Below are 27615 nucleotides of genomic sequence, written 5' to 3'. Positions count from 1 at the left end.
CCTTATACCTGACTGGCTGCTATGAGTCTAGAGGATTCACCATGACCCACTCCCAGACTGCAGAGGCACGGACCCCTGACAAAGATCACCTTGACCATGCACCCAACTGTGGCCAGGCCCTTGGAATGGTATCAGTGTCTGCCTTTCAACTCACTGTGCTGGAGTCTTCTGACTAACAGGTGCCTCCAAGGACTCAGAGACAGGAAGGTGAATATTAATCCTGCCATTAGTCAGGAAGTTAACCATCTATAATTCCTCTTAATTGGCAACTTGTCACTGCCCTGCATGAAACTTTCCTTGTTGCTTTCGTAAATGTATAAAGAATATGGCAAGTTGGTCCCAGTATAGAGGCAGGTCTCAGCAGACTTCTCACATGATTCTGCCACAACATTGCCCATGTTGTTCAGGCCCTTATAAAATTTCACTCTTGGTCTTCTTTGAATACCATGTTGCCATTAAAGTTACTGAAATAAGGGATGACTGGTCTTCAACAAATAAAATGCAAAATAATAACGTCAAAAATTACATACCAAGCTGCTGTATCTCGTACTTACTTTTATTACAAGATTTAAAGTGACTGAAACTGTGAAAACCAAATAGAAATGAAGCAGCAATTTCAGCAATCTCGCCACAAAGTGACCTTTCTTTAGATTTTGCTGTTAAAGAAAAGGGGAAAATTAGTAAGTTGTAAAGCACAACTAAAACACGCATCATGCTCAGAACATTTTAAACAAACACAAGTTCACAAAAAACACTTGACCATATTGTACCAAACACTGAGATGGATTTTCATTCCTCTGGTGGGTTGGGAAAAAATGGGAACGGGTTGGATAAGTAGAACTCAATTTCAGGATTTTGTGCTCCACTGCCATAATGTAGCAATTTTTAAAGTGCAGGATAAGAGTGCAAATAGGAAGCCTGCTCACAGCAACTGTGCCCTTACCCACTCCATTCTATAAGTGGGAATTTTATAGTCCCTACTATTTTCATGTAATCTGCCTTGTCCTGGAAGAAAACATGGCCGGATATTTCATAAACTATGGGAAATTCCTAGACTAGAGTCAGGAAACAAATTCAAAAGATGCTGACACCTTCACATGTCACAAGTAGAAGTTTTATGATAATTCAAGTCTGTTTTAAACGCAGTGATTAATGATAAGTTTATTTTGAAAAAGTAAACAGCTATTAAATTGACAAGTATTGTGAAAGTAGAAATGTCTTCAACTACATTGGATAAAGTGCTCTTCTGCATTCAACAGTCTTGAGATTCAGGTTTTAATCTGTCAGTTGTATTCTATGCTTTGATCTTTGCAGTGATTGACCACACTGCATTTGAAGCAATGGTACAGATGACTAACTTCTTGGTTGAGAGCCCAACCGTTCCTCTGTTTTAATGCATTCAGCTATAGAAAATTTTTGACACAGTGGAATGGAATTTTGCAATGGAATTTTAATTTGAATGCTTGGTTGAGCTGCAAATCCCTTAAAATGAATGCAACTCAGCAGCAGTTGTTGATACAACTATCAAGGGAACTGTGATCTTTGCTTTGATTGAAAGTTTTATGAGCTCCAAAGATTACGAATGACTATTTGCTTGAAAGTTCTTTGACCTCTTAGTAGACTTTTTCAAACAAAATACAAATGGTTGTATGCTTAAGTGACAGTTTCAGACTTTCCAATATTCTAATAAGGCTAATGAAATCTGTCATAGTGGATACTGGATATACAAGAAATGCAGGATGCAGAACAGGTGGGTGAGAACTAGTATACCTAGCACTAACGTACAGAACTGAGTTAATGTACGAGCGAATGGAGGCAGGCAGCTTTCATCTTGCCTACCCATCAGCATCAAACTATTTCTATTCCTACCTTGGGGCAGCATCTAGTAGCCTCAACTCCAGCGAGTCCCCATATTGTGGATGGGCACCCGCAGGCAGGCAGCACAATTATGATGTTGGGAAATGGTTAAAAACAGAATTATTGATTGATTAAAGATGAAAATCCAGGTGAATGCATCGAACAGAAAAAAATTCTTTCGCTACACTTGGTTGTTTTAAATTGGATAAACTGAATTTGCTATTAACACACACCAACAAAATCTTAAAACTAAGTGATTAGACTTAAAAGGCCCCATTCTATTACCTGAATGTATTTTGCAAGATGTGAACCACAAATGAAGCTTAGCAATGGGGAAGCCAGTAAAGCAGAATTTCTGAACTGTATAAAATAGCCTAGTGCAAGGCACACCATATACATCCTGTACACATCGGCAACCTACAACAGAAAGACAAGGATAATCTTTAGCAAATTAAAAAAGAAAAGTAGCAAAGCCACACCCAAATAATTTTCTTTTAGTGTTCAGTATAATTCTTTATTGGAATTCAGGTGGATGACAAAATAATTGCTCCACAATGCATTGGTTAAATAATATTTTAAAAAGCGTGAATTTTATTTTCTTCCACCTGCTTTATAAAACTAACAAGAATCAGAAAGATAGTTTTATGAATATGGGGAATTATTCCTCAAAGATTTGCATTAATAACCCAGACTTATTGCTGAGAAATAATAATATTAGCATTTTATTTCACAGTCTGAAATAAAACTAAAATTATTCATCAATAGTCATAGCCTCTGCACTATTGCAAATAAAATAGTATCCCGCGATATGCTTCAGTCTATTGCTGCTTTCCAGGAAAGCAGTAACTGAAACTAGGTGTGTTCAGTCTTGTGTTTGTATCAGATCTACCCAGCCAGCCAAGAACCATGAATAACTGGTCAAATGCCTTGTGTTAAAAGTCAACAGACACTAATGCATAAAGGCAAGTATGCACACTATATGTGCCTTTGATGAACAACAATTGAAGACTCTCAGATGAAACCAGACAGTCTTTCATTTCAAACAGTGACATAAGCATTAGACCCACCTGCTGGCAAAAGTCTCCGTTTGAGCCAGATTTACAACATTAATTAAAAGCAGTTTTAGTACAAACAACATATTTTGGATTCTGATGCGATTATTATGCTAGATCCAGCAATATAAACACTTCTTGGGACGGAGTTCTAAGTCAGTGCTGATCAGGATCAGTCTGATTCAGCCACTTTTATTTACTGTCAATTTCTGTGAGAGCTATAGGAATATCTTGTTAGAAAAATCAGTGTACGTATGGTTATTATGAAAACACACTCTACAAACACAAGATTTTCCTTTAAAAAAGTTTGAAACAACTTGTAATGATTTAACTTTGTCCATCACCATTATTAAAATGCACATGGTCAATATGCTGTGGTCAGCTCTAGTTAACTTCACTGTATCATTCCTTTGTCCACTCTTTCTCTCCCTAACAAGAATTTATATTCTATTTAGTACACACCTTGCGGCTTTGAATTAGATCCAAGCAATCCAACAGGAACACACTGAAGGCTTGTACAAATAGTACATAGTGACTGATCTCCCACATCATAATAAAGGCAAAAGTAGAAGCACACATCAGAAGGTATGAAAACATCTAGGCAGGAGAAAATTGCAACATTAGCTTCGTTACCTAAGATCTTAAACACAAATCTCAATTTAAGATCTACATCACTACACGAGTTACATTGGGAAATTATGCATATTGGCTATGCTTTTCATTAGCTGATCTTCTATCCATGCAGATATGTTACACCCTAAACCAGAGCTTTTATTTTCTACCATTATCTTTGATATGCCTTCTGGCAGTCTTAAAAAAAAAACACATACACTACTTCCCTTTTACCCATAGCTTATGTTACTTCCTCAGAGAACTCCAATAAATTGGTAAAAGGTGATTTCCATTTCATAAAATCATGTTAACTCTGAATATTTATCTTGAAATTTTCCAAGTTTCCTGCTATAATCTCTTTAATAACCACTTCTGAAGCCTTCTCTTTATCATCTGTTAAACTACCTGGTCTGTAGTTTCCTACATTTTGTCTTCCTCCCTTTTCAAATAAAGGGCATATACTCACTAATTTTCAATTTAATGGAGCCTTCTCTGAATCTAAGAAATTTTGGAAAATTACAAATAACATGTCAACTACCTCACTAGTCATATCGTTTAAGGCCCTAACATTAAGTCTGTGAGGACCCACGCACTTGACAGGTTAAAGTTCCAATTATTTGCTCAATACCACTTCATAAATTTTCTTGAACTCCTCTACAATTTCCTGTTTTACAATTGTTTCTAGCATGTCACTTGTATCATTTACAGCGAAATGCAAAATACCCATTTATCTGCCATCACCTCATTTTACACTATTAATTCCTGATAGGAATAGATCAAAGCTTGCTTCTTAAATCTTTTCTTTGATAAAATGATCTTTCCCTTGGTTGAGGAGTATAGAATGAGGGGGTCACAGTTTCAAAGTAAAGGGGAAGGGACACAGGACAAGATAATATTTTTTAAATTCAGAGGCTTGTGAATCTTTGAAATTTTCTAGCCCACATGGGATATGGAAGTTCAGTCATTGGCTATGTTTAAAATAGAGATAGACGGACTTCTAAACATCAATGACGAAAGCAGCGCTTTCCACACTTTTCGCACCGTGATCCCATTCTAACAGACAATCTTACATTTTTTGTATCTCTGGTTATCTTTCCCTCATAGTGACTAGCTAGCATTCTCTGAGACCTGAATTCTTCTCTCCTTTTAATATTCAGTCTTTCTTTTCTGCCTTTTATATTCTGTCCAATGTTCTGACCTACGCCCTACACAATTGTATGCTTTTTCCAGTTAATCACCAAAATTAATCTATTTGGTACATTCCAAAATATCCCTTAAAATGTCAGCCATTGCAGCTCTTTTGGCTTAACCCTAAACCCAACTGGTCAGTTCACTTTAGCTAGCTCTGCTTTTATGGTGTCATAATTGCCTGTATTAGAAGACAGCCAAAGGTGACCAAAAACTGATAAAGAGAGAATTCAATATAGATGTAAACTAGCAACAATACCCACAAGACCAATCTGTGTAAATTTCTATGCTTTTACAGGTACATAAAAAGGGAAATATTTGGCTAAATCAAAGGTGAGACAATTTCAGGCAGTCAGAAAAATTTACAATGGAGATTGGCAGACAGGTTAAGTAATTAAAAACCAAGACGACTGCAGATGCTGTAAATCAGGAAGACAAACAGAGGTTGCTGGAAAAGTTCAGCAGGTCTGGCAGCATGTGAAGAAAATAAAATCAGATCTAACGTTCTGGTGACCCTTCCTCAGAACTGATGGTAGCTGGGAAAAAGTCAGCTTATATGTAGAAAACAGGGATGGTGATGGGGTAAGGAGTAAATAGTAGGATAGATCCTAAAGAGAGAGAAGAACAGCTGGATAGACAAATGAGATGATAACGATCTGGCTGGGAGGGTGAATAGTTGTTAATGGCGATTGCTAATGACTAACAATAGGTAAGGTGTAATGACAGACTATACGATAATGAAGGCTTGGTGTGTGGGATAGGGGGCTAAGACATGAGAGAGTTTAGGCTCTAAAATTATTGAACTCAGTATTGAGTCCAGAGGTCTGCAGGGTCCCCAAGTGGAAAATAAGCTGTTGTTCCTCCAGCTTGTGTTGGACTTTGCAGGAACACTGCAGCAAACCAAAGACAGAGAAGTTGGCCAGGGAGCAGGGTGGTGTGTTAAAGTGGCAGACAACAGGTAGCTCAGGGTCTTTTCTGGAAGCAGAACATAGATGTTCTGTGAAACAGTCACCCAGCCAACGCTTCGTTTCCACAGTGTAAAGAAGACCACATTACTGCATTCGCTGCACACAATGTGTGATATCCTGGGAAAGATTTGCCAGTGCTGCAAAGAAAGCTTTTAAAATAGTATGGAGAGGGGCAATCCTAAGAAATAGTGAGGACAGAGAGACAGATGAGGATGGTTCAGAAGTTAAAGAGAGTAAGTTCGTTAGACAGACAGGCAACAGCATGTTAGAGAACGAGGCAACTCCGAAGGATTGAGCTGCTCTTAGTTCAATGTAAGAGGCCTGACCGTTAAGGAAGATGAACTTGGTGCAAGTAAAGGAACATGGGGACAGGGCATCATAGCTATTACAAAAACATGGCTGAGGGAGAGACAGGCTGGCAGCTCAATGTTCTAGGGGTTAGATGTGATAGTAAGGACAGAAAGGAAGGGAGGCAAGACAGGAGGGAGAGTGACATTTTTGATTAGAGAATACATTTGGAGTGGACATTCCTAGGAAATCATCCAGTGAAGCTATTTGGTGAAAATCAGAAGCAAGACAGGAATGATCATCTTGATGGGATTGCACTATAGCCGCCCGGGAATAGTCAGAGGGAAACCGAGGAGCAAATATATAGAGAGATCTCAGTTACTTGTAAGAATAATACGGTTGTAATAGGAGGGAATTTTAACTTTCCAAACATCGACTGAAAGTGCCATTGTGTTAAGAGTTTGGATGGAGAGGAATTTGTTAACTGTGTTCGAGGAAATTTTCGATATGTAGATACACCTACTAGAAAAAGAGCAGAATTTGATCTTCTCTTAGAAAATAAGGAAGGGCAAGTGACTGAAGTGTTGGTGGGGGAGTGCTTTGGGACCAGTGATCATAATTCTATTAGTTTTAAAATTGCTATTAAAAAGGATAGGCCTTATAAAAGAAGTCAAACTGGAGTAGTATGAGCCAGGAACTTTCAAAAGGATTGGGGTAGACTATTTGTAGGTTTAGGGGTGACTGGCAAGTGGGAGGCTTTCAGAAGTGAGATAAGAGTTCAGAGGCAGTAGATTCCTTCTAGAGTGAAGGGTAAGGATGGTAGGAGTAGGGAATAACAGATGAATAGAGATATTGAGGGTCTGATCAAGAATAAGGAGGAGACATACAGCAGATGGAAACAATTGAAATCAAGTGAATCTCTTGAACTGTACAAGAGGATAGGGGTATTCTTAAGAGGGAAATCAGGAGGGCAGAAAGGGGATATTGGATAGTCTTGATGGATAAAAGGTTACAATAATCCAAAGAGATTCTGTAAGTACATTAGAGCAAAAGAGTAACTAGTGATAGAATAGGGCCCCTTAAAGATCAACAAGTTCATCTATGTTTGGAACCACAAGAGATGGGAGAGATACTAAACAAGTATTTTGCATCCGTTTTTACTGTGGAGAAAGACATGGAAGCTAGGGAACACAGAAATAAATATTGAAGTCTTGAAAACAGTCCACATTACAAAATAGATGGTGCTGGGGGTCTTACAAAAACGTAAGATGTGGATAAATCTCATCAAGTGTATTTTCGGATGTTGTGAGAAGCTAGGAAACAAACTGCAGGGCCCTTAGCTGACTTATTCAAGTCATCTACAGCCAAGGTGCCAAAGGACTTGAGGGTGGCTAATGTGTGCTTTTATTTAAGAAAGGCTACAAAAAGAGAATCCTGGGAACTAAAGACTGGTAAGTCTGAAATTTGTAGTGGGTAAATTGTTGGAGGGAATTCTGACAGAAAGGGTTTACATACATCTGGACAGGCAGGGAATGATTAGGGAAAATCAGCATGATTTTGTACATGGAAAATCATGTCACACAAACTTTATTGAGCTTTTGAGGATGTGGCCAAGAATATAGATGAGGGCAAAGCAGCAGACGTTGTCTACATGGTTTAACAAGGTTTCACATGGTAGACTGGTCAGTAAGGTTAGAAAATATGGGATTCAGGAAGAACTTGCCAACTGGATACAAAATTGGCTTGACAGTAGGAGACAAAGGGTAGTGGTGGAGCACTGTTTTTCGGACTGCAAAACTGCGACCAGCAGTGCTCCACAGGGGATCCACTGTTGTTTGTCATTTACATAAAACATTTCATTGAGAATTTAGGAAGCATGGCTACTAAGTTTGTGGATGGCGCAAAAAATCGGTGATTCAGTGGACAGTGAAGGAGGTTATCTAAGATACAAATGGATCTTGATAAATTGGACCATTGGGCTAAGGAGTGGCAGATAGAGTTTAATTTGGAAAATGCAAGGTGTTGCATTTGGCCAGACAAACACGGGCAGGACTTATACAGTTAACGGTAGGATCCTGCAGACTATTATCAAACAGAGAGACCTAGGGCTGCAGGTGCATAGCTCTTTGAAAGTTGCATCACAGATAGACAGGGTGGTAAAGAAGGCTCTTGACACACTGGCCTTCATCGCTCAGACTGCTGCCTATAGGAGTTGAGACATCACGTTGCGGTTGTACAGGATGTCGGTGCGGCCACTTTTGGAGCAGTGTACATAGCTCTGGTCACCCAGCAATAGGAAGGACACAATTAAATTGGAAAGGGTGCAGAGAAGATTTACAAGTTCCCTACTTGGGTCTGGAGGTTTTGAGATGTAAGGAGAGGCTGGGATCCTTGTCATTGGAGCATAGCAAGTTGAGGTGTGGCCTCATAAAAAGGTGAATAAAAATGATGAGGGGCATAGTTAAGGTGAACAGCAAAGATCTTTTCCCTGGGGCAGGGGAGGTCAAAGCTAGAGAGTATAGTCTTAAGGTAAGAAGGGAAAGATTTAAAAAGGGAACTGAGGGGCCACTTTTTCAATAAGAGGGTGGTTCAGATATGGAATGCACTGCCAGAGAAAGTGTAGATTCAGATGTAGTTACAACATTTAAAAGACATTTGGATAGGTACATCAATAGCAAAGATTTAGAGGGTAATGAGTCAAGTGCAGGCAGCTGGAACTAGTTTAGTTTGGGAAACTTGGCGAGCATGGAGGAGTTGAACCAAAGGGTCTGGTTTCCCTACTGTATGGCTATATGACTCTACAGGTAGTACCTAACATACAGCGATGTGTGATACCACTGCCAACAACAACTATAAGTTAAAAACAGGAGTTGAAAATATAGGTTGCAGGAATATGCAAATTTCACATTTAGAAATAAAGCATCATAAAAAAAAGACACCCAAATTCACGACATTCACCTCCATAGTAGAATTAACATTCGTCTTCATATAGCCTGTAAGTGCTCCAACCTGTAACGCAAAATATGGCAATGCCCAATTTTCTCTTAAAGGAATGGTATATTCCACTCTGGTTGTATCGATTCTAAAATAAATAATGAAATCAGAAGGACATTAGGTAAGGCAATTCAATTCTTAATTCTAAGGGGAGGCATCAGGCTTAGCTCACTGTTAGTCAGCAAATTGTGCACTCAAGGCCCATTGCAGAAACACGACTGCAGTACAGAGACAGTGTCAAACAACTCCAACCCCTGTCTTTGGATACAATGTTAAATTGAATAGATATTAAAAATTCCCGCATGAAGCAGGCTGGATAAGCCAAATAGCTACTCCTGTTCCTATTTCTTATGATTTACAATAAAGCAAGGAAATTCCCAGCGTGTTTTGGATGATTGTTTTTCTGAATCAACATCACTAGGATTATTTTATCTCTCATGGACCTTGAGTAATATTGCAGCTAATCTGCACATCAGTGACCACATTCACTTTGACAGCAAAAACGGGAATGCAGCTTATTACCTGAATGGCAATAGCTGAGAAAGGGGGAGGTGCATAAGGATTTGAGAATCTTGTACACCAGTAGCTGAAAGAAAAACATGCACATGCTGCAGTCAGTCAAGAGGGCAAATGGTACGTTGGCCTTCACAGTGAGAAGATTCAAGTGCAGGAGCAGCAATGTCTTGGTGCAACTGTACAGGGCCTTGGTGAGATCATACCTCAAGTCATGCACAGTTTTGGTCTCCTTTTCGGAGGAAGGGTGCTCTGGCTAGGGAGAGTGCAACAAAGCTTACCTGACTAATTCCTGCAATGGGAAGACTGACATACGATGGAAAGGCTGGATCAGTCAAGATTATATCCACTGGAGTTCAGTAAAAAAAAGGGAGGGATGTCATACATACCAGAAACATGGATCACGGTCTAAGGACATTTTGGTTTGAGATGGGGAGAAATTTCTTCACCCAGAGACAGTGGTAAGCCTGTGGAATTCTCTGCCACAGAAAGTTGAGGCTAAACAACTGAATATTTTCAAGAAGGTATTAGACATAGTTCTTCGGGCTAAAGGGATCAAAGGGTCTGGGGAGAAAGTGGAAACAGGATACTGAGTTGGATGATCATCTTGAATGGCACAACAGGCCCGAAGGGGTGCATGTCCTACTATATTTTATGATTCCACATTGACATTTCCAAAGTTCTTCAATGAATGTAAAATCTTGGGACATCCCAAGGTCATGGAAGGTATGCGTGAAAGATTTTGCAATCAACTAGGCAGATTAAATCAACATCTGGTATGACAATTTTGATTAAGCTATGTGAACATGCATTAGCCAAGAAAATGCTTATAAATACATTAAAAGCTATGAATTCCTGCACAATCCAGTTTATAAAAGGAAACTCCACACCATCTTGAATCGACTGCTCAGGCATGACTACTTACACCATGAAATGCTTACCGCAGTTTGGGCATCTAGATTCTGGTATGGCCCCATCTAGATTATAAATTATGAAATGTAACACAACTATTTAAGACTGGAGAGACAAAACTGGGAACTACTGGCCTGTCAGCCTGTCATCAGGAAAATATTAAATTAGTTGTGAAATAAACCTTAACAATGAACTTAGAAAACCACAGGAGGATCAGACCAAAGGTTTAACTACTTACTAGTTATATCCTCAAAAGATGCAAATAAATGTGCCAAATATGAATCAAATAGTTTTATCAAAGAGAAGTTATGAAGGAGACATAATGTTAATGACAAATCTATGGAGTGTTTTCAGAAATAATGAACGGAACAGATAAAGGAGAAACAATGGATGTAATACGCTTGGATTTCCAAAAGGCATCAATAAGATGCCACACAAAATGCACCATGTTAAAGAATGTTGACCATCAATAAGAATTTAGTAGGCAAATGTTTAAAAAAGATCTTCAACAACCATTTCACATTTCAATATGAAATGGCAGAAGAAGGAAATTCGGTATTAGCATAAAGTGATAAAAATTAATTAGGCCCATGGATGTTCTAAATTATACTTTCATACAGGTGAAGAGCACTACCAGGCTCAATAAGATGCTTGATTTGTGAAGGTTCAAATAATGACTTCTAGACTAAGCCAGGCTTACCTGTTGATAATATACCATACTACTGTAAGCATGCCTGCCATCCATGTCCCACTCAGTATCCAACTTGTGACGTACAGTGCTGTCACATAAACTGCTTGCAATCCAAATATTATGCCAATGTAGAAATACACTGGCTCAATTGCTTCCTATAGGAAAAGAATTAATAATGCCAGTTCCTGCAAAGCAAGTTTACAAATAATGCACATGTCTATGAAGTAAAGTCTCTAGAACACTGCCTTTATATAACTGGATGACAGTTCTAACTTCAATCAATATTCACTGAAAGCTGAAATTCCCTCTGGGCGCCGCAGAACTATCAAGCACAAAAGTAATTTGTTTTACTTTAATTGGAAGTTACTAAGCGTGGCATTAATAATGTTACAGATCAGATACCCACAAAACATTATACTGATCTCCTGAAGAAATACTCCAGAATAACAGCATATAACCTTGATAAACATTCAGTAAAATGCTTGTTTTGTTTTCAGAACCCAATTTTCACAAAAAATTAAATCACTTTGCAACGGGCATCTGTTATTTCAGGAACTTTGGACTAAAATCCGACTTTCCCTAGCTAATACAGTATGCAGAGGTAACTAGTATTGCAAATAGAACAAGAGGAGAAAACTGTGTGTGATATGGGTTTAAAGTTTAGTGTTGGAGTGTAATTTTCCATGGCTTTGACAAAATTTTGCATACCTTTGTTTCTTTTTCCCAGCTATGACGGTTAATTTTATTTGGGCCTAAATCAAAGATGGAACTTGCCAACAGAGCATGAAAATCCATGTGATTCATATTGGATTTACACTTAAATTTTAAAAATTTTAAAGGCAAAATTCATTTCCCCACAATATTTTGAAGGTATGGCCACCGCTAGATCCTCATCATGTTCTGATGGTATGTACATTTTAATAGCCAGGTTCGGTATTGATTTTCAAGTCATCAACTTCGGTGGAGGTCAGTGCTTTCAGTGAGGCTGTTGGCAGGCACACTTAATATTCTGTAGCCGGTGGGTGACATAACGACAGTGCTTTTGTTGGTCTCTCATGGGTTACAGGATGATGGTGAGATATTTCATGCTTAGCAGACATCACCAGCAGGACCACTGAGCAGGAGTTGAGTACTGCAGTATTGGACACATGCAGTTGAAATGGAAGGGACAGAGCAATCAGTAATGAGGAAGCTGTATATAGGGGCAGTTACTTCACCATGGAAGAAGATCAAGGTTGTCTTGAGCATCTATGTTAGTGGTGCTTTTATGGTTTTGAAAGATGTACTCTTCCAACACCAGAAAACATTAATACTAATTCTCTTAATGTCTTTATTGTCAGAATAAAAATGTTAAGTGAAATTTCAGTCACATTAAGCATCCAGAGATTCATGAAAATTGGCTACTAAAAAGATACATACTTGGCTACCAGTAATACGGTACAGTATACCAGCAAAGACTTCTGGATACAGATTGATTTGCTGTACTGAATTAAGAGTCCTCAATGATAATGTCTTGTTGTCATGTGTCAATTCAAAAAGACCTAATGGTAAAACAAAACACTTTCCATTAAATGGGGATATTGAAATAGCGTGACATACAGAAGGAAAAATATAACTCTAAGCTGGTTTAAACATACTGAGCAAATCACTTTTATACAACATTATGTAATTAAGTTCCTTGTCTAATACACGTTCTCCACGAAAGGTAATGTGGTTACACATGAGTGATCACAACTGTTCACAGATCATCAGCAATGAAGCACAAACAAACGTGAAATATCAGAGCTCGAAAAGCACTAAGAGTTGCAAACATATAACATACTGAATCACATGCACAAGAGTAAACTGATGCAGGTTACAATTCAGAACATCCAGACAAAATAATTGCACTTCAGTTACAAGCTTTTTAAAAAACCCAAGACAATAGTGAAGTAAAGGTCTGGCCAGAGACTAAAAACAAAAAAGGCTCCTACAATAAAACAAAGATGTTCAACTAAAAGTTATGACTGGCTTCAAACTATTGTTGCTTGTAACAAAAATAAATCAAAAGCACATGGCAAAATTTTAACAATTACCTTCTTGGATTGATGTTGCCTGCAACATCTTTTTATAATAGTAGTAGTACAAACCACTGTCCTCTTGAAAGGATATTTCTCGTTCAAGATCCTAACAGGTACAAAAACAATCAATGTTGGTGATGGCATCTAACCTTATTCCAAGCAACAATTAAACAAACAGTGAGAAACCCAATACGCATATTTCGATCTGTTAAAATATCATGTACCAGCAAAGAAAAATAAACATTTCACAAAAATGTAAATCTAAGCAGATAATGTACAATCTTGATTGTGAATAGGGTGGAGGCAATATATGTTCTCTTGAGTTTGTTAGTCCTGAAATGTATAAGGAAAGATATACCAGGATGTGTCTATCAGAGTTGGTGACTATTGGGAAATCAAGTTGTTGCCAACACATACTCACAAGGAACTCATCAGATTTCCTTCAATTTATGTGCTCCTCACCACACACATACAGCCTAAGGAAAATCTCCCCCATATTTCTAAATTTCTCCGCCAAGCAGCGAAACATTCATTCAATTTTAAAAAAATCTACAAATGATTGGAAACTTGACACGTAAGAAGTTTGTACACTAGTGATTGGTCAATATTGGTCAACATTGGCAGAGACTACACTTCCAGCAAAAGTAAATTTTAGCAGGACTGGAGACATAACCTGAAGCTACACAGGCTCAAAATGAAAAGAAAAAATTATTAGAGACAGAAAGTGCATTCTTATCAATCAAAAGGGAGGTAAAGTAGAAGGCCTTCAACGAAGAATGTTGCTCAAATCTTGTACTTTTCAGGTGATGCCTACACTGAATGTCTGTTTGTCAAGTGTCATGGCTGGGTAAATCCCTTATGCTATCATTATCACAAAGCAAGGGACCAACCCTGGTTCAATGAGAAGTTTAGGGAATACGTCTGGAGTAGTACTACACGTATGTAAAAATGACAAAATGGTGAAGTTACAGCAAATGATTACATACATGCTAAACAGCAAAATAAGTATGCTATGGACTAAACAAAGCAAATCTAAAGTCTGCAGATTAAGATTAGATTAGATCAGATTCCCTACAGTGTTGGAATAAGCCCTACGGCTCAACAAGTCCACACCACCCCTTGGAGCATCCCATCCCCCTATAACCCACACACCCCTGAACACTACGGCCAATTTAGCATGGCCAATCCAAACCTAGCCTGCAAATCTTTGGACTGTGAGAAGAAACCGGAGCACCCAGAGGAAACCCACGCAGATACAGGGAGAACGTGCAAACTCCGCACAGACAGTTACCAGAGGCTGGAATCGAACCCGGGTCCCTGGCGCTGTGAGGCTACAGTGCTAACCACTGAGTCACCGCGCTGCCCTGATTAGATTAATGTCCTGCCAAATCCCATCATACAATCAAACAGCCAACTGGAACAGGAGGTTCCACATATATCCCCCCTTATCAAGGCCACTTCACTTTATATCTCATTATAACATTCACGTCATCATGGATAAAAAAAGAGCTGAATTACAGAGGTGAGGGGAGACTGACAGCCCTTGATATCGAGGCAGCATTTAGGTAACAGACATATGGCACCAATGAGCCCTAGCAAAACTAAAGTCAACAGGAATAGGGAGAAATCTGAGCGCTGGTCGAAGTCATACCTAGCATAAAGGGCTGATGGTTCGGATTAGCGGAGTTCAATTATCTCAGCCCCAGGACATCTCTGCAGGAGTTCTGGCAGGATAGTGTCCTAAGCCCAACCATTTTTAGTCACTTCATCAATGGTCAATAAGATCACTAATAACTTCATATGTTGATTGCATAATTCTCAGCACCATTCATGATATACCCCAGGCTTTAAAGTAACTAGTGACCATATGCAACAAGATCTGAGCAATATCCTGGCCAATTAACATTCAAGTAACACAAGTACCAGACATTGTCTATGTCCAACAAGACAGCATCTAACCATCACACCTTGAGGTCCTTGATAAATTACTATTGTTGGATCCTCAACTATCAACACCCTGTGGGAAACCATTGACCAGAAACTGAACTAGACTCGTCATATAAATACTTTGGCTATGACAGTAAGTCAGACGCTAGGAAATCTGCAGCAAGCAACTCATCTCCGTTCTTCCTACCTGGTCTATCTAAAAGGCAACGATTAGGAGTGTGTTGGAATAGTCACTATTTTCCTGAATGAATGAATCTCCAACAACACTCAAATCTAGACAGGACAAAACAGCCCCCTTGACTGACACCCCATTCACCACCTTCAACAGTCACTCCCTTAACCACTCACATACTGTGGCAGCAACGTGTGCTATCTACATTATGCATGGCAGCAATTCACGAAAGGTCCTCCACCAGAACCTTCCAACTCAGGATTTCCACTGCCTAGAAGAACAAGAGTAGCAGATGCGTAGGAATAACAGTGCTTGCAAGTTCCCCTCTAAGCCACTCACCATTCCGGTTTGGAATTATACTGCTGTTTCTTCCCTGTCATTGGTTCAAAACCCTACAGCGTCATTCCTAACAGAACTGTAGTTGAACCTGCATCCCAGGGACTGTGACAATTCAAGAAGGCAGCTCATCGCCAGCTTCTCCAGGGCAGTTAGGGTTTAGCAAAGAATGCTGGCCTAGCCAGCAAAACCAACATCATTAGATAAATTTTTTTACAAAATGCTAGACCAGTAGCCTGAGAATTTAGAGAAATGGCAGCGTCAAAAAAGGTGGCAAGTATTGTCAATGGAAATCTGGGCCACACAATGTTCTCAGATGGTCAAAACTGACTTTTCGAAATAGAGCACTCTTGTTGAAAAATCACAGCTTTGTTAATGGCAAAAAGATCTGCTTAAACAGAGAGATAAAAGGTGTCACTAGGGCAACTCACAAGTTTCAATTTTATCTTTTCTCTTTGTAGGACAAGCAGAACATTGCATTGCAAACAGCACAAATGTTACTTTCCACTTCTTTCCCAATCTTTTGAATTACATCAATCATGCTTCAAATTCTTTAGTTACATAATCCATCTCTGACTCATCCCTTTCTGGATTCTCTTTCATATTTTGAACAGGCAGTGACAGTTTAAATTTATTTAATTTCATATGAAATATGCCGGAGTAGATAATATGATATCAAATGAAGGTTGTGACTGGGACTGGATGGTTTGAGTTTTAGGGAGCGGCTGAATAGGTTGGGCTATTTTCCCTGGAGCATCAGAAACTGAGGGATGACCTTATAGGGACTTATAAATTCATGAGGGGCATGACATAGCCAAGGTCCCTTTCCTAGGGGTGGGGTGGGGGGGAGGGGAACCTGTTCAAAATTAATAAGAGGGGTATCATCAAATCCTAGAATCCTTACAGTGTGGAAGCAGGCCATTCGGCCCATTGAAGATTTAAAAGGGAACCGAGGAGTAAGGATGCAGAGGATGGTGCATGTATGGAACAAGCTGCCACAGGAAATGGCGAAGGCGGGTACGATTACAATATTTAAAAGGCATCTGGATGGGCATATGAATGGGGAGGGTTCAGCGGGATATGGGCCAAATGCTGGCAAATAGTATTAGGTCAGATTGGGACACCTAATAAACATGGGCAAGTTGGATGAAAGGGTCTGAATGACTCTAAATGAAGTAGAACAATAATAAATCCAAAGAAGTCTCACAATAATGAAACAAAACTAAGTGTTTAAGTAAGCGTTCCTGTAAGTTAGCAAGTGTCTTCAAATTTGTTGTTACACTAAAACTGTGAAAATCAACGCTGTCGCTTATGGTGTTATTTCCGTTACAGTGAATCTGTGTGCTCTTTACTCATACTATGAAAGAGATATTCAAATACTTTGTTCAAAGACCAGTGCTTGGAACACTGTCAAATCATGCTTTGTTACAAGAAATGTGAGAACATAGATTATCTTATGTCTTTTCAGTACTTTAATCATTTAAGTCAGAATAACTATACATCCTGCTGCAAAATTGGAAAAAGCTTTTGAAATGCATTGAATGGAAAAACTAACTACATCTTGAGGTTTAAACATTTGTTTTGAAGTCAGCATATTAAAAAAAATCACAAATATGCACTTTATTTTTATGTGGGCTGTGACGGAAACTAAGTAGGAATTTCATGGTGATTCATCAAAAGATGAGGTTTCATTATCTGCCTCAGAACAGCCAGAAAGTGCAGAGAACAAGTACTTCCCTGCAAGCAGGTAATACTGAAAAATAAATATAGCACAGCAAGCAAGTTATTCCAGCTCTTGGAAATGGAGTTACCTACAACAGTCCTGCCTGGCTGCCTGTGTTCTACTTAATTCATCAGTCATGAGACAATAAAGTTATTGCAGATTCGTGCCTGCCCAGATCATAAGAAAAATTGGTTTTATTTATTATATTAAGTAGTTTTCCAATACAAATCAGTCACCTTTGTGACTGTAGTTAACTAGTACAATGAAGACTAATGGCTGGGAACTGGTATCCCTCACAGACTATCGAAAGAAAAAGTTTGCAAGGATGGTTCCAGAGCTGAGACAGTTAGGAGGAAAGTTTGGAGAAGATGAGGCTGTTTTCCTTGGACAACATGCAGGATTAGGAGAAAAAGGAGGGCGATTGACATGAAGTGAAAATACGCAGAGACCCAATGCAAATATAATAGGATGGATGGCCTCCCTCTGCACCGTAACAATTCTGTGATTCCCTGGCTCTGTGAACGTAAAGAATTTGAAAGTGCTGATTCTTGTGGAACAGTTTTGCAGGTGCCAGTCCTGTCTAAACTTTAAACAAGAAGTGACTGTGCCTTTGAGAAACTCGAAGTGTAGTGGCAGTAGCAACAATGTGTGACATTGTACACAAGTTCTGACCCTGAAGTTGCAATTTCTAGCATAGGGTTCAGGAGTCAGAATCCTGGTTGATATTTACATTCCTCTTCTCTAAGCAGGTCCCAGCATCACAGATGCTAGTTTTTAATGAATTTATTTCACAGCATCTCAAGAAACGGCTAAAAACACTGGATATTGCGAAGAGGAAGGGAGAGTCACTGGACCCAAAATGTTAACTTTGATTTGTTCCAGATGTTGCCAGATCTGCTGATCTTTTCCAGCAATTTCTCTTTCTGCTGTGTATACTGAGAAAGTCATAGGCCATGTCAACATTCTGACAAAAGTACTCGAGTTGCATGTTCCAGAAATAGTTGCATACTTAGCCAAGCTGTTCCAGTGCAGATATGACTGTGGCAATTAACAAGACAACGTGCAAAACTGCCCAGGATGCCCTTGTTTAAAAACACAGGAAAGATCCAACTTGGCCAATGACAGTCCTATCAGTTTACTTTTCATCATGAGCAAAGAGGTGGAAGGAGCTGTTGGCAGTGCTATTAAGTGGGACTTGAAAAAGTATAAACTTTCACTGATGCTCAGTTTGATTTCCACTGAGGCCAGCTGCTGACCTCATTACAGCCTTAGTCAGAACATGGGCAAAACAGCTGAATTTCAGAAGTGAGATGAGAGTGACTGCCCTTGATATCACGTAGCATTTGACCCAGTAGGTCATCAAGAAGCCCCAGCAAAAGGAATCAATGAAGAAACGTCCCGACAATTTTTCAACTTTCCTGTTCCTCTAATGCTGCCTGGCCTGCTGCGTTCCCCCAGCTCCACACTGTATTATCAATGGAAATCAGCGTGTGTTATGTGTGGTCGGAGTCATACCGAGCACACAAAAAACTTTATTGTGGTTATTAGAGGTTAATCATCTGAGCACCATAATATAATTATAGGAGATCCTCAGTACAGCGTCCTAGACCTTACTATCTTCGGTTGATTCTTTAATAACATTCTCTCGATCGTAAAGTCAGAAGTGGGACAATATCTGACTATTGAACAATGTTTAGCACCATTTGCAACATCTAAGATACATAAGCAGTCTATATCCATATGCAAGAAAACTTGGGCAGCAACCATGCTGGGAAGGGGCAAATAACATTTGTACCACAAAGTGCCAGGCAATGACTGACTCCAACAGGACACCACCCCTTGCTCAATGACATTACCACTGCTAAATTCCCCAATACTGGGGATTGCAACTGACCAAAATTGAACTGGATAAGCAATATTAATAGAGTGCCCACAAGATCAGTTCAGAGGCAAGGAGTTCGATAGCAAGTAAATTAACTACTCCCTATCCATCATTTACTAAGAACATATCCAAATTGTGAGGGAATATTTTCCACTTGCCTGAAGGCTGCAGTTCCATCAATATTCAAAACGTGTAACACAAACACAAGCAGCCCTCTGGACTGACACCTTCAAAATTTGCTCCCTTCACCACCGATACATAGATGGCACACAGTGCTGCCATTGTAAGTTGCACTGCAATGACTCACCAAAATGCCACCAAACACCTGTGTAACCCATGATCTCAACCACCTAAAAGGGTAAGGACAGCAAATAACTAGGAACACCAGCATCTGTACATTCCCCTGCCAGCCAAACACCAGCCTGAAGTGGGATTATATCACCATTCCTTCACTGTCTTTGGATCAAATCCTGCAACTCCCTTCACGGTAGCACTGTGGGGTCCCTCTATGCTCCAGAGGTTGCATTACTTCAAGAAATCAGCAGACCACTGCCTTCTCCAAGGGCAAATAGGAATTGGCAATAAATGCTGGCCGAACAAGCAGGAAGCACAGCCACTAAACAAATACAAGTATAGCATTCTGATTTTATTCTTGGCTTCTTTTTTACATGTCACTATCTGAAAATCAATGTGCTACTTTACAAATCACTTGATAGATCTCCAAAGGGTTTGCAGGGTATAGGTCCGAACAATGAATGTATTATCTTCAGCTTGTAAATATTTTCTGTCATGATAGAAATTGGAAATTTCTCAAACCATTAGCAACCAAAAACTTCTTGATGTCTCAACACAATCAACATTAGGCATAATGACATATATTTTTGCACAGCAACAATTTTAGGCTTAAAGTATAGGAAAGTTTTGACAAATATGCCATACTTTCCAAAGGAGCCTAAGTTCATAACTAAAATGGCAAGGTAATTTTCAAGTGCATTAATACAGCTTCTGAAGGTCTTGTAGTGCAGCAATGTGCAGTATCCCTGCTTCTGAGAGAGAAGCTCCAGGTTCAATTTCTAATCCAGAACACAACCAGGGAAGATGCCACAATGCCACAGAAACATGGACACTGAATGAGCCATAACATACCACTGGCACAGATTAGTCACTTAACATCCTGGAGGGTGATCAAAGCCACAAGCATAATACTTAGAGAAAGGCCACTTAGATTACTGAAGATTCTTTCCAGTAGTATTTCATTGTCAATTTCAGACATATGCAATTATAAAGGAAATTAGTATACAAAATGTAAATCAAAATATTCCAATATCCTACACAGACATTTAAGAAAAGGCTCTCTTTAGACAGCGAAAATGGGGGAGTTAGAAAATTTTTCAACAATGGTTTATCAATCACAGTACTTTTAAAAAATCAACTTTATTTCATATTGTAGACACCGTTCTGTATTTTGCTGGACATATATTTGATGCCCACTTCTAATTTTTAAAATTGATCCAAACCAAGGGAAAGAAAAAACTTGTGTGAAACGTAGAATGCAGCTTGCAAAAATTTATTGTACTGTCAATTTTAACTGATTTACCAGCCACTGCACAACAGAAAAGTCACATTAACATCAAATGATGAGTACTACACTTTCCCCTTTTCCTGCTTTCCATTATTCTTGAATCGTTTTCTTGAAGGCAGTAGTTATTATATTTATGACTTCAACAATACTTAATCAGCTGTGAAACATTTTGAGTTATCCTGGAGGTTATGAACTGGACGGGATGTGATGAGATGGGGTTAATTAATGAAAAATGTCATAGTAAAGGATCCCCGGGGAAGAGTGATTTTAGCATGCTGGAATTTGAAATTCAATTTGAGGATAAGAAACGTGAGCCCTCAAATAGAGCTCAGCTGGTAAACAAAGGTAACTACAGAGACATTAGGACACATTTAGCTTTAGTGGGCTGGGCAGAAAGAATGAACAGTCGAACAGTTGATGAACAGTGACAGACATTTAATGAGCTCTTCACTTCCTCCCAACTAGAATAAATTCTAAAGTGGAGGAAAGACTATAAACGGGCGAAGCAAGGAAGTTAAATATAACACAAGGGCAAAAGCTAAGGCCTACCGTATTGCAAAGGTCAGTGACAGATAAAGGACTGGGAAACGTTTAAATGCTAACAAAGTGTTACTAAAGAAGTAATATATAGGCCAAAGGTTAAATACAAAAATGGACAGCAAAAGCTTCTATACTATAAAAAGGAAGAGATTAGTTAGAAAGAACACTGGTTCCCTAAAGGACAAGAGTTGGGAGTTAATACTGGAGCACACAGAAATGGCTGAAACTATCAATATTTTGCCTTAGTTTTCACAGTGAGGACACTGAAACAATCCAAACTGTGACAAGTAGTGCAGTGATTACTGAAGAGGAGGAACTTAAAACAACTGCCATCAGTAGTGAAAACATATTGAGCAAATTATTCAGATTAAAAGGTACATAAGTCCTGAGGGGGTTTTAGCCTACATCCTTGAGTCTTAAAGGAAGTATCAGCAGAGATAATGGATACATTGGTTATAATATTCCAAAATTCTCTGGATTCTGGAAAGATTCCCGTAAATTTGATGCTCATATTCAAAATGGGAAGCAGAAACTAAGAAACGTTAGACCAGTCAGTTTAACATCTGTGGTTGGCAAATTGTTGGAATCCATTAAGAAATTAGTAATGGGAAATTCAGAAAAGTTAACCACTTTGGTCAGAAGGTTAAAAAAATAAAAGTATTATCTAAATGAAGGGAAAGTTTAATAAAGTGCAGACAGATCTGGGTGCCTGTATACACAAGTCACAGGAAGTTAGGATGCAGGTACAGCTGTCAAAAAGGAGGGCAAATGGACAAGGTAGACGTAGATCAGATGTTTCCTCTTGTAGGGGAAATGTAGACCAGGAGGTCATAGTTTTAGGCTAAAGAGAGGAAGATTTAAGACAGAGATGGAGAGGTATTACCTTGCTCAAAATGTCATGAATCTTTGGCGTGGAAGACACTAAGACACTGAATACATTTAAGGAGGAGATAAACAAATCTTTAATTAGTGGTAGATTGAGGGGTTATGAAGAATAGGCAAGAAAGTGGAGTTGGGACTGAGGCAAGATTGGCCATGATTGTATTAGATGCCACAGCAAATCAAGGGCTGAATTGCCTCTCACTCTCAGTTCTTATGTAAACAGCATTTTCTCCAGGTTTATTATAAGTTGTATTTGCATACGCTATGACCTTCGATACAGATCCTGGTTTTGTTAAGTGCACTCTCAACCTGCCCTGCCTACCTAAAGGTCTTGTTAACTGTTATGTCCAGAATTTCACCATTAATACATTTATATTTTAAATTAGTATGCTGATTGAAAATGCTTAAAGATCTGACTGTTTGAAATATTTACAGCCTATTAAATAAATAAATGCAAAACAACGGAATACCAAAAATGTGAATGATGAATGGACATTGCTTGTAAATCCCAATGTGTCTGCAACCAGCACACCCTTTTACATCAGTAAGGACTTGCTGAACTGTCTGAAATACTCACCATGCTACTTTATAAACAGCTCTTTAATCTTAACAGCGAATGCAAATATTAGTACTCTGTCTAGTATATGCCACTGCTCATCTGAATAATAAAGTGTGTTGTGGGGATAGTTAGTGTCAGTATGTAACTTCAGAAAGATGCATGTCAAAAGCAAGGACAAACATTAGGATGATTGCCTGTAAGGATTGTGTTAGAATATTTATCACCAATACAAGTAAACCTCAATATTCAATACTAGGCCTACAGAACTCTCTGGAAACAGTAGACTTTTTTCCCTCTACTTTCCACAGCAGTTATTCAAATTTGACCCTTCCATCTGACACCTGGTCCCCAAACTGCCAAAAATACATTCATTTCAGGATACCGCCTGTCCATGTGCTGGCACCATTTCTTAGGCACAGACCTTGCCATTTAATCCTATGAATATTAACAAATAAAAAAGGGTCAGAAGAAGTGAGTTAAAAAAAATAGGAAAAAATGTAATGGTTAATGGCTACTTTTTGGACAGGAGGAGCTTTAGATGTGAGGTTCCCAGGAATCAGTCCCGGAATTCTTGCTTTTCCTGTTATATATTAATAATTTAGGCCCTTGTGTACGCATGACAATTTCCAAGATAGAAAATTTGGAAACATTGCAAACTGTGAGGAGGATAGTATCAAACTTCTAAAGGACATTGACAAAATGGTGGAGTAGAACCAATTGAAAGATGGCAGGTAAATGTTCAGGCATGGTCTTGTTGGACAGTGAAGCTAGGCTGAGAGGCTAAATGGCTTTTTTCTGCTTCTAATTTGGATACTCATTTGACCTCAACAGGAGTACAGTGTACAGTTTTGGGCAACACACTTCAGGAAGGATATGAACACATTGGACAGTGCAGCAGAAGCTGACAAGCATGGCTGCAGGGATGAGGAACTTTATTTACGAAGGCAGATTGGAAAGTGAGACTGCTTTCTTGAGGAGGAAAAGGGGAAGGTGAAGTTTGATAGAAGTTATCAAAGTTTGAAAATATCTATATAGAGTTTTGTTTTTGATTCATTCATGGGATTTGCAGGCTTGGCCAGCACTTATTGCCCATCTTCAGTCAATAAATGTGGAGCTGAACAAACACAGCAGGTCAGACAGCATCACAGGAGTAGGAAAGTCAGTGTTTTGGGCCAAAACCCTTTATTGCCCATCTTGCTCAGTTAAGAGTCAAACAGATTGCTGTTGGTCTGGAGTCACACGTAGGCCAGACCTGGTATGAATGGCACAAAAAAGACATTGCTGGAAAAGCTCAGCAGGTCTGGCAGCATCTGTGAAGAAAAAAATCAGAGTTAAAATTTCAGGTCCGGTGACCCTTCCTCAGGACTGCAAGGTAAGAATGGCAGTTTCCTTCCCTAAAGGACATTAGTGAACCAAATGGATTTTTCTGACAATTGGTCATTACCAGACTCTTAATTCCAGACCATTTGTTTTACTGAATTCAAATTCCACCATCAGCTGTGGCAGGATTTGAACGCAGGTCCTTAGAACATTACCTGGATATCTGGATTAACAGTTTAGCAATAATATCACCAGGCCATCACCTCCTCAGTATAGAGAGCATAGGGAGAAACTGTGTCCACTCATAAAAGGCTGAGAATGAGAGGGTATAGATTGAAGTGATTTGGAAAAGAAGCAAATGCACAATGAGAAAACATTTTTTTTTGACACAGCAAGTAGTTCTGAAATGCACCAACTGGAAGTGATAGGATCAGAGCATCCAAGTTGACATTAGGTGATTATGTGAATAGAAACAATGAACAGCATTATGGGAAAAGGACAAGAGGATGGCACTAAGTCATAACGCTCATTCAGAGAGCTGGAGCAGGCAGCTGGGCTGAACAGGCCCAGTCTGCATTGTAACATTTCTGCAATTTTGTGAAACTGACAATCAATACCAGCAGCCCGCTGTTTTTAAACTGGTCTTTCAATCATCTGGTTCAAGGATCATTGGTAAAGCTTGAGAATTGCCTGATTTACATGTGAAAAATAACAACAGAACAAGTTACCAGAGAACCACATCTGCTTATTAGTGTGAGTCACCACTTGCAGAAATGGAGGATTGTGGGGGAGAAGGGCTAACAGCAGGATGGTGTAATGACATTTACGTTATAATCAACAGCAATTTAGATAAACCTCAGAACCTGCTGAATATTGCCAAAACCTTTTTTGTTTTTTTATTTCAGATCCCCAATACATTGCTTAACTTAAACCTCAAACTCACCTGCCTGCTAGAAAACCAGAATTTTCTTTCATGAAAGGTGGAAAGGTACACAGCATATAACATTCCACTGGCAATTGCTGCCCAGCTGCCAAAGAAAAACTTTACCCACTGATGAACTGCAGCTGCAAAACAGTAAAAAGAACTTGCAAACATATAGAACACATAGAAACTTCAGACACAGTCTTTTAAAACAATAATTAGTGTGTATATAAACATATCCACTTGCAATTGTTGAAAGCTACAGTATTAATTAACATAGTTAACTTTTACAATCGAATGTGCCTCTTTTCCACCTTAAGGTCACGATCAGAATACATGCAACTTAGTGCAGTACAACACATTAACTCATTGTTATAAGTTAAAATTAATTCGGAAACAATGTTAAACAAAATTATAGTCCAGTCCTAATGGGAACTGCAGATGCTGGAGAATCCAAGATAATGAAATGTGAGGCTGGATGAACACAGCAGGCCCAGCAGCTCTCTGATGAAGGGTCTAGGCCCGAAACGTCAGCTTTTGTGCTCCTGAGATGCTGCTGGGCCTGCTGTGTTCATCCAGCCTCACATTTCATTATCTATTGTCCAGTCCTATTTGATTGCTTATTTATAAAATCATGGGCTGTCTTTGTGCAACTCTGTTCCACAATGACCTGTGCATAAGGGTATAATTACAATTACATTTAATTGTAATTTACAGATAATGTACAAGCTAAATTTCAAGTAAGTTTGGAGAGCCCTGAGAGTTTGGTACAATTGTTCTTCCAACACGCATTGATTTGTTTTTTTCTTACATTAAATACTGGATTCCCAGAATTATTCCAAACATCAAATAGTAATTGTTTTTGGGAACAAAGCAATGCCAAATTCGACAGGCCAGGCAGCATCAGAGGAGCAGGATAGTTGATATTTCGGAGTCCTGACACAATATGTTCCTCCAGCTCCACACTGTGTTATCTCCAACTCCAGCAGCAGCAATTCTTACTACCACTGATGCCAAATTCAAATTGTTCAAATTCAAAACAGCATAAACTCAAAATTGATGTGCAGCAGCAGACAGAAATATAAAACATCGGCCTCAAACAGAGCTGGTTCACAACGAAAAAAGGTACACGGCCACAGTGAAACAGATAATGCATTTCAGAGTCCAGTCATTTTATATTTATCCCAAATTTACAAAATGACTAAATCCATTTAGTAATACTTTTATAAGGAGGTATTTGCTAGCACTTCTGGAAAAAAGTAATTCTGCGACATGCATATCTTTATGAAAGCTGCGAACACAATAAATATTGATAACATTGCAGAGGAATTTAGGAAGAGCAAAATACTACAGTAAAGGATATTACTCCTATCTTTAGTCAGAGCTGTTATGAGGCTGGGCACAGTATTTGACGATTGTAAAATGATAGGAGGGGAGGAGAGAAAGAGTGTGTGGTCCCCTTAAAAGACTTTTTTTTAGGCTTGGAAAATTAAAAGGGCTGCAGGCAGCAGCAGTTGCACAGGGAGTTCTTGAAATTGAACATTGCATCAAAAGGCTATACTGTTAGCAGGAAAAAGCAGTATTTTTATCAAGACAACAGGTTTTTGAATTTAGCCAATTAATTTAAACCAGGCCCTAGACACCAAAACCCAATTAAATTTAAATCTGATGCTTTTGAGAACCTAGAACCAATCCTATTGTAAGAAATTAATAGGTCATCACGGGTATGAAAAAAAGAGGTTATTTGAAAATCAGGGTGAGAGCAAACCGCCATCTATTAAGAGTACAGTTCTCAACAGCCATCAGCTCTAAAGAAAGAGAAAGTCACTGACTCTCCCAGAAATCTCCAAGCTCTCAGAGTAAGCACCATCTAAATAAAGGTTCTTTGGCAATCTTAGCTAATATTCCTGACATAAGACTTTGATGGAGGAACGTGTTCCTAACTGGAAATCAGCAGAGAAGACAAACAACATTCTGGAAGACTTATCCTGGCTGTAATGTTGAGACTTTTTATCTTATTATTACTTTGGTTCATATAACTGGGACTTGCATTTATTGGAACAACATACCATTAGAACTTTGTTTTATTCAGGAATAGTTAGTAGTTAAAGGGGAATTGTTTGGTTTAATAATTTGTTCATTGTTCTATGAGATAAATAAATTGTTACTTGTTGACTATAAAAGTGAGTATCAGGCATTTCTTTCATATAACCACTCCTTTAGAACAGATTTGGGGTAACAGGCAGATTATACTACATCACACACTTCCTTTAACAAATTACAAGATCAGGCTTTCGCAGACAGGCGTCGACCACCCGTTTGTAACAGAGTTGTCTCAATTCTGTGAGAAGGTTGTAAACTGAACTATAAGTGGAGAATTAGATAACATAGGGATGGAAGGTGGCACCACTTTTATCCACATTTATTTTAGACAAATAATTGAAACCAATGTTGTTCGCAATGGAAATCATAAGCACACAGGCACAAGTGAAGAAGCAACTCTTCTTGAGACTAGTGAGCTTGAGAAATCATACAGGCAATCACATTCAACAGTAAAAGGTTCAACTGTATCTTGTATGCCTATGGCACATTTGGGTTAATAAAACATCTAAAGG

The 27615-nt window shown here is 38.9% G+C and overlaps 1 protein-coding gene across 4 annotated transcripts in view; it reads right to left on the bottom strand.

The window, feature by feature from the left end:
- LOC125451698 (probable C-mannosyltransferase DPY19L4) overlaps positions 1-27615 on the bottom strand; it is a 95126-nt gene that overhangs the window by 52260 nt on the left and 15251 nt on the right. For all 4 annotated transcript variants that reach the window (XM_048529203.2, XM_059646141.1, XM_048529204.2 and 1 more), the window contains exons 3-10: positions 25022-25143; positions 13151-13241; positions 12495-12616; positions 11085-11230; positions 8924-9047; positions 3372-3506; positions 2143-2274; positions 555-656 (exon numbers count right to left, since the gene is read on the bottom strand). In XM_048529203.2, coding sequence (XP_048385160.1) covers positions 555-656; positions 2143-2274; positions 3372-3506; positions 8924-9047; positions 11085-11230; positions 12495-12616; positions 13151-13241; positions 25022-25143 — 974 coding nt within the window. The remainder of the gene's footprint in view (positions 1-554; positions 657-2142; positions 2275-3371; positions 3507-8923; positions 9048-11084; positions 11231-12494; positions 12617-13150; positions 13242-25021; positions 25144-27615) is intronic.

The sequence above is a fragment of the Stegostoma tigrinum genome, chromosome 5 (assembly GCF_030684315.1).
Source record: "Stegostoma tigrinum isolate sSteTig4 chromosome 5, sSteTig4.hap1, whole genome shotgun sequence".
NCBI classification, from domain to species: Eukaryota; Metazoa; Chordata; class Chondrichthyes; order Orectolobiformes; family Stegostomatidae; genus Stegostoma; species Stegostoma tigrinum.
The sequence above is the reverse complement of the archived record's forward strand: the minus strand, read 5'-3'. Positions and strand labels throughout refer to the sequence as shown.